General features: G+C 37.0%; 1 protein-coding gene across 1 annotated transcript in view; it reads right to left on the bottom strand.

Moving 5' to 3' along the window:
• The window catches only part of LOC142340372 (uncharacterized), a 174633-nt gene that overhangs the window by 86422 nt on the left and 79515 nt on the right, over positions 1–8696 (bottom strand). Inside the window, exons 8-11 of the mRNA XM_075390948.1 lie at positions 7424–7587; positions 6555–6842; positions 2636–2726; positions 1317–1420 (exon numbers count right to left, since the gene is read on the bottom strand). Coding sequence (XP_075247063.1) covers positions 1317–1420; positions 2636–2726; positions 6555–6842; positions 7424–7587 — 647 coding nt within the window. The remainder of the gene's footprint in view (positions 1–1316; positions 1421–2635; positions 2727–6554; positions 6843–7423; positions 7588–8696) is intronic.

An 8696-nucleotide genomic window follows, 5' to 3' on the forward strand; every position in this document is an offset into this window, starting at 1 on the left:
TGATACATTTCAAGGGTTTTCGAACACCTGAAAGAACACATTTAACGATTTCTACGTTTAAAATTAATTATTAATAGTTTTTCTATTGGAACTAATTAATTTCAAAAGATTTAAATGTTTTCCATATTGTTCTTTTTTTCACTACTTGTTACTCAGTCTAATTTTTAGAGGTCACATATATTATTATTGGTGTTCAAAGAAATGCAAATAACTATATTTTCTTTTTAACGGAATAGGTTGTTTTTTTTAAACCTTTTCGACACCGTTTTCTTGCCAAACATAATGGAGTTCTTGTTTTTCGTGTGAATTGGTCGCTTGTTGTTGTAGATGCACGACACATTTTGAATACTGACAGGCCCCAATGTCTACATATTGACGTGTGAATGAACATTAACCTATTAATATTAAATTAATTCATTTGATATCGAAAAGTTTTCTTTGCCATGTTTGTTCTTTTTGTCTACTTGTTACCGAGTCTCATCATGGAGAGTTCCCATGTTTCTCCAGCAATGTTCAAGTTAATTTGTTTAGTTTTTGTTTTGTCTAAAGCTAGTTTGACTTTGTAGTCGTAATTTTTTTGTCAAAAAATGAACATTGAGTTTTGGATGTAAATATCTGTTTTGGTTATTTGATTTTTCTGTTTATCTTCTCTTGCGGTCCTAATGATGGCAGGTATCATTGGCCCCCTAATGTGGCATTATTTACTTTTTTGAATAATTTTAGTTGGAAGCAATTTTTTCATTCATACATCAATTATTTTTGAACAATATTTGAATTTTTGAAAGTTTTCTTTCTCCTCCTCATTTGGACGATAATGATGCCAAAAGTGAGGATGAGCGGGGTTGGAACATCATGTGCGAAAGCACATTACTGAGCCTCTTTGTTATATCTCAAAACATCTCATCATAACATCTCAAAACATCCAAAAGCCTCATCCAAAAGTTCATAACATCTCAAAACAAAAAGGAATCTAATATCAAAAGTGAAAATTGTATTGTTTCATCATTGAATTTAACATAGACGCTTTAATTTTTTTTTCTGATTTATGTCTAATTTGAGATAAATTCATTTATTTTTTAAAGAAGTAACAATGAATTGTATAAATCATGGTTTTCCTGCAACCTAGTAACGGTTTCCAAATTCTCACTACATTTGGACAATTAGAGTTGAAAGATTTCCAGTCGATGAAAGATGAAAATTAAATATTTTATGGTCGACAATCAGGAGCTAGCGAGTAGGTTTAAGAGCGTAAAGAATAAGCAATCAAAATATTTGTCTCATTTTTTGTTGAATGATGGATGTGATTGTGTTCATACGTGAGTGTATGTCATACAGATCTTCAAGACATGCTGGCTCTTTCTCCAATTGGTCGAAAGTGAACCCTGGTGGCAACAGAGGGTCTTTCAGAAGATGCCCATATCTAGAAAAACAAACCAATTGTAACGAAAAACATAAGCAAGCATTTCGAAAAGGTATAAAACGCCATCAATCCTCCGTGCGATTCTGTTAAAGCGTTGCTGAAGAAATACTGGTTTGAAAATAAAAGAATGCTCGAAATAAAAGGAACAATTTGCCACATAAAATTACTGAATGCAATTTTCGAGCAAGATTTCACATATCCGGGTCGAGGTTTTTGGGTAAATTTTCGTAAGAAATGCGGTGAATGCGGTGAATTTTCGTAAGAAATGCGGTGATTGCGGTGAATGCGGTGAAAAAAAATTATTCACCGCTTTTCACCGCATTTTTTACAAAAATTCACCACCAAATTCACCGCATTTCTTACAAAAATTCACCGCATAGACTATTATGGCAAATTAATGTAAGAAATGTGGTGAATGTGGTGAATGCGGTGAAAAAAAATAATTCACCGCTTTGGCAAATTAATGTAAGAAATGTGGTGAATGTGGTGAATGCGGTGAAAAAAAATTCACCACATTTCACCGCATTTCTTACAAAAATTCACCGCATTTGCTTTCCAACGTTTACTCAATCTGATTTAAATTCACGAGAAATGCCAAGGTAGTAAGTGACAGTTGGGGCAGTGGAGTAAGCAGCTGAAGGCATGCAGGAGGTCAGAGGATCGAACCCGTGTGGGGACGATTCTTTTTTGTAAGAATACTGAGAACGCGGTGAAAAAAAATAATTCACCGCGATTCACCGCATTCACCGCAAAAAGATGTAAGAAATACGCGGTGAAAATTATTTTTTTTCACCGCATTTCACCGCATTTCTTACGAAAATTCACCACCAAACCTCGACCCGGGTATGAAAGATGAGGTGAAAATTGGAAATGTAGTTTCCTGGCACTTAATATCACTACTTTCAATATTGTCAGTTTTATTATGTGTTTGTAAATAATTATGTGTTTGTAATAATAGCTTTATAGATAATAATAGCTTTATCTATAAAGCTATTATTATTATATTACCCTACACTACCATTGATGATGTTACCTCTTTGACATTTTTTTGGATAAATAAAGTGTTACTTTTTTTGATAGCAGGAACACTTTTTTACTACCAATCAATTTTGAGCCATACTAAAATTAGGCAATGGGGGAGGGGTAAAGGGTAAAAATAGATGCGTCCTTAATATGCGTATGACTGGGGACAGTTTGTCGTATGTGTATTTCTACCTGTACTGGTTGTCTCTCTCCAGCCACTTGTCCTCTCCCTTCTCATCCATAGCATGGATAACTGGCATCATTCTCTGCATCGACTCCAACACTGAAGCACGTACACATTAATACATCCATCCAAACCCACCCCTGTCTAACCTTCCCAAACATTTTCTTCAAAAAATGTTGGAGTAAAGGGGTTAGTAGGTCACAGGTGTTATTTGACAATTTAAGAGGTGGAAGTAATGAGTTCAAATGAAGGGTATTTTTCACAAGTTACTCTTAAACAGATGAGAGATTTGCAGGAAAATTGATATATGAGATGGAAAAAATGATTTGAGAGTGAAAAAACTATTTGGGAGGGAAATTACCCGAACGATTACAGACAACAGAATCACCCGGTTCAAATTCTCTGGAAGTTGAGATACTACCCAGACCCTTGTCCCAGGACAATTCAGCGCTGAATCTTTACATTCCCATAGTAACTCGTAAAATCAGTTCTGAATCAGTACATTTGCAGTCCAATAATAGGTTTTTATGAGCAGGACAAATTCAGAAAAACTTTTTAAATCATGATTTTGTGCTTGACAGATTAAACTTGGTTTTTACCATGATCAGACGAAATTCATGTAAATTTTGAAATTCTCGATTTGACCAAAATAAATTGACAATGGTGAAATTGCATGCAAAATGGGTTAAGGACGCCGGCCGTAAGGACACGTTACCCAGCTTTGACATCAACAACAACTGCAACCTATAAGACACTATAATATACAGAGAATACCCGGGTCGAGGTTTTTGGGTTAATTTTGGTAAGAAATGCGGTGAATGCGGTGAATTTTTGTAACAAATGTGGTGATTGCGGTGAATGCGGTGAAAATAAATTTTTCACTGCATTTCACCTCATTTCTTACAAAAATTCACCGCAAATTTCACCGCAATTCTTGCAAAAATTCACCGCATCGACTTTTGTGGCAAATTAATGTAAGAAATGCGGTGAAAGCGGTGAATGCGGTGAAAAAAAATAATTCACCACATTTCACCGCATTTCTTACAAAAATTCACCGCGAAATTCACCGCATATGATTTCCAAAGCTTACTCAATCTGATTTAAATTCACAAGAAATTGCTAAGATGTAAGTGACAGTTGGCGCAGTGCACTAAGCAGTTGAAGGCATGTAGAAGGTCAGAGGTTCGAACCCGTGAGGTGACGATTATTTTTTGTAAGAATACTGAGAACGCGGTGAAATTAAATAATTCACCGCGATTCACCGCAAAAAGATGTAAGAAATACGCGGTGAAAATTATTTTTTTTCACCGCATTTCACCGTATTTAAATTCACCACCAAAATTCGACCCGGGTACAATAGAGACTATAATATGAGATTGTTGCTCAGCCACCCCCCTTTTTCAATCATAACGTGTCAGTTACCTCTCATACAGGATCTTTCCCCAACGCCTGTGCCAGAGATGAGAACTCCTATAAGATCCTAACCCCCCCCCCCCCCCCCCCGCGTCAGCAATCCACCAACATTCGAGATTCAACATTCAACACCCCACCCGCCAACTAACACCCATACTTGGGTGACCACAGATACAGAATCTTCTTTCCTTTCCCTACTTTCAAAGCCGTTGAATGCATTTTTGAAACTCTCAAAATCTGAACTATGGAAACGGCGTTGTTGTCCTCAATTCGGGAAAAGGAAAAGGAGTTCAAGGCAGTGGCGCCTCCCTGAACGGCGAAGTCGGCGATGGTGTCCTCAGATAGGGAAAAGGAAAAGTACACATCCTTGAAGTGTTACTCCTTTTCCCAGATGAGGAGTGGGTGTGCCACATCGTCGGTTCACGGAAGCACCACATCCTTGAAGTGTTACTCCTTTTCCAGATGAGGAGCGGGTGTGCCACATCGTCGGTTCACGGAGGCACCACATCCTTGAAGTGGTACTCCTTTTCCCAGATGAGGAGTGGGTGCGCCACATCGTCGGTTCACGGAGGCACGTATCGGTTTACATATTATTATGCCCAATTGAACTGAATATGCAGAATTGAACTGAATATGCAGAATTGAACTGAATATACCCAATTGAATTGAATATGGACCGAATGTTTTTATTGGTGATTCTCATAGTAAATTCAGAGTATTCGCATGCTGAATTTTTTTCTGAGACCTTTGATTTCAGGCTGATTTTTTTTTCTGAGCAGTTTTGGCACAGTATGATTTTGGCATGCATTTCAGAACAAATTCAGAATAAATAAGTTGTCCTGAATTGTTACTCTGATCATTCCAATGTTTGACATGATCATGATACTTGACAGATTAAAATACAGAATAAAAGTTACTATGATTCAGCGCAGAAAATAAATGTGACCTCAGTCCGGGTAGCAGCAATAAGTTGGAAATGACAAAGCCTCTCGAAAAATAATCCAGGCGAAACATTGCGCGGATTAAAACTGGAATTGGTGCCAATTGGATATAAGTTATGATTAGGTTTTAGAAAAACCGGAGATGAAAAAAAAACAATGAAGTTTTTAACCAACAGGATTTTTCAAATTTGAAAATTCTATGCAAGAGTAGAAAGTAAAAGTTGAATTTACAAAACCTGATTTTTAAAGTAACCTAAAATTGAGATACTGTTAAAAATAAATCAATTATTTACGTATATGTGTGCGTGTTTGTGCGTGTGTGTGTGTATGTGTGTGTGTTGTGGGTGGAGGGTTTTTTCTCACTAAAACCCATTTTTGTACCATATAAAGCAGTTTCAACACACCTTTAGGAATCGTTACATTTTGTTTTGTTTTAAAATGAAACAGAACAAAACTCCAGGCGTTTGATTTTTGAGGTTAACAGAAATATTTATGGTGAAAATCGAGTTACAGAAGAGTTTGAATAATAATAACACAGTGAGCAGGATACCCGTACCGAACTCCAAGTGCAAATCAGTACTGGGCATTTGTAAATGCACTTCTCCCATGTAATATATTTTGCTCGCTTTCATCGCTTGAAATTCGCTTCTTTCAAGCGTATATTAACGGCGCAAAAGCTGAAATTCCAACAGTCCGGGTGGCGCAGAAAGGAGAACAATTGTCTACGGAGCACGAGCGCGTGCGATCAATCCCCGTACTGAACTTTATTTTTACACTTGGCCCAAGTCTGACCATTGTAAAATCAGACTGAACGCAAGTGTTACAAGTCAAAAAAGTGACATGAATCAGTCTATGGTTGAGTAATGACGAGGAATTGCATTTATACTGGCCCAGTACTGAAACGCACTTGGAGTTAGGTACGGGTAATTTAATAGCGATGACACATCGCATAACATTGAGGGAAGAAAGTACGCGGGATAAAAGCAATGAGCAATAATCGATAAAATACAACAGAGTTAGGGGGGTTTTTATTAGCAACATATTCTTTAGGAAGCCTAAAAATGATCATGCATTGAATGACTGTGCTATCTATAAATAGTAAATCAATGTTTTAGTCGGGGTGGGTTAAAATACGAGCCCGGGCCGAGGATTTTCCCCAAAAATAACGGGGAATAGAGTGTAAAGAGTGTATAAATAAAAAAAATTACACCCCTGTTTCTCCGCTTAATTAAGGGTGGAAGAGTGTAATTTTAAAAAATAAAGGTGGAAGGAGGTAATGATGATTGATTCCCTACTTTCCCCCTGTCGAACTTGTTACTTTCGTTATCTGGATAAACCATTGCACCAACTCACACTAGGATCAGTTGTTTCAATTTGGTTATATTGTTAATTGTGTAAAAGTGTAATTTTTTTATCAGTCCACCCTAAATTACAACTCTTTGCAAAGAGTGTCAAAAGAGTGGATAAAAGTTTAAAAACAGTGTATTTTTCAAAATTACACTCTTACCCACTTTTCCAATAACAATGTAAGAAAACCATTAGCTTTTTTTTACTGCTTAAAAAACAAACTAACACGTAGGCCCCGTTGTGTTCTCTTCATAATTTCCATCTCTCTCTTCACCCGATATATCCAGAACACTTCCTTTCAAAATGTCTGGATAGTCTACTCTCTCTTTCTCAATCTGACGGGCTGCCTGCTTGATCGCCTTCGACAGATCACGATGAGCCTGCTTCCAATCTATGCTGTTCAGACTGATTCCCATTGAGAGAGGGAAATTCTCTCCTATTTCATTGATTGAGGTCTTGTCCAATTGGAAGGCCTCTACGAGCTCTTCAAGGCTCTCAACGCCACATGTTTTGCCTAGAAAAGGATTAAAACTGAGTTTGAGTTTTTATCTTTTGTGAATGCGGAATCTTTGTTACTTTTTGCAACCTACATTATTGAATGCAACCGCGATTGCAGATTTCTGCAGCAAAAGAAAAATAGGTTATGAACTCCTCGGCGTTTGAAACACGTGACTCGGTTAATTCAGTTTTCAAAATCCTCATTCAATTTAAAATGAATTTGCAAAAAACCCGATTGTGTCGAGTTTAGGGCAGTTTCAAACTAAATTGTCGCCTAATTGTAGTTCGCTTCTCCTCATTATTCGCTTAATTGTTCGCTTTTTTTATTCGTTTAATCTTTATATTCTGCTCCGCCTTACTGGCAAATGAGCAAAGATTCTGATAAAAATTGGCAACGATGGATTTTCAGGGAATGTCGGAAAGATAACACGAGGAGGAAGACCACAGTAATAGTTGCCCCTTGAAATTAAGATATATATTAATATTCAACTGTATAAACAAGCAAATTTAACAATGATATAAGATCTGCTATTCAACCTTTTGTTACTGAAGTGAGTTCTATCTATCTCATAGGAAAAAGATGAAAAAGTGGATAACCAAGATGGAAGCAGTGTTGCTGCCAGAGGGCGTCCAGATTGGCGAGATAGTGCCACCTGTGACAGACTTGACTGCAGCTATGCAAGTCCCTCGGAGACAGATACTGCATCACTTCCAACAGAAGCGAATCCGTCAACTGGTTCACATCGAACTGCTCGTTGTGCCTGCACAGAACAAATACCAGTCAATTCAATGTTTCATCATGAAGCTTCAAATAACGCCTATTTCAATAGCTCCCCCAATTGAGAGGTCGACTTTATGAACGACTTATAAAGTCGACCTAGGGGGATATTTCCCAACCTTAAATACACGGTCGACCTCCTAGTAAGGGTCGACCTAAAGTGTCTTTTCATATATCGACCTACGGTCTTTTCAAATCCTGATATTGATCAAATTATTTACAAAAGGAAGCTTAAATATTGCTTTAAATTTAGTGTGGCCCATTGGCGCAAAATAATAAAACTGGTCAAATTTTCGAGACTCTATGGCAGTAGTATAAAATTCTGACTAGAACCTCATCAAGGGGGGGGGAGCGACACTTTCGACAACGCGATTTTTGTGAGAATCTACAACGGGGAAATTGGAACAATATTGCGGAAAAAAGCTACTTTAGCAGAAACCGGCAAAATGGAAGGGAATATCGTATCCCGTGTTCGCAAAAGTGTCCTAATCTTAGCCGCGAAATACAAGTACAAAATTTATAACCTATTTTTCGCGCGTCTTGTATCACGCATCCGCTCCATTTATATATCGATTTTTGCACGCAATGTAGCTCGATTTCGCATATAATCCGCAATTAAGCCTAACTTAATTACTACTTATTTAATTAAGCCTAACTTATTACTACTAGTAGTACTTTATTACGACTTTATTACTACTTATAGTACTTTATTACTACTTATTATTACTTATCAGTACTATTTATTACTAGTTATTAAAATCGGCCAGTCCCACATTGATATACAAATCCTTTGATGTTCGAGGGATTTTTCGGAAAAAAATCAGTTTTTGTGGTTCATGTAAAGCACTTTAAAGCTTTGAAAGCTTCAATTAAATCTTTATTAAAGTGCTCATTGCATGCTCAAAATGCAAGCGAATAAAAGATACCTAAATTGAGCGGAAACGTGCTACAAGATTGTTCTTTTATTTCGCACCGAATGTTCTTTTATTTCGCAAAATTGGCCGAACCCCTTTTGCGAAAAGTAAGATACAAAGAAAGGATGTCTCCTAACTTCGTTCATTGTAAGTAACTAATTTTTGAGCCAATTTTACT

This window comes from Convolutriloba macropyga, chromosome 5 (genome assembly GCF_964194025.1).
Source record: "Convolutriloba macropyga chromosome 5, txConMacr16.3, whole genome shotgun sequence".
Taxonomy (NCBI): domain Eukaryota; kingdom Metazoa; phylum Xenacoelomorpha; order Acoela; family Convolutidae; genus Convolutriloba; species Convolutriloba macropyga.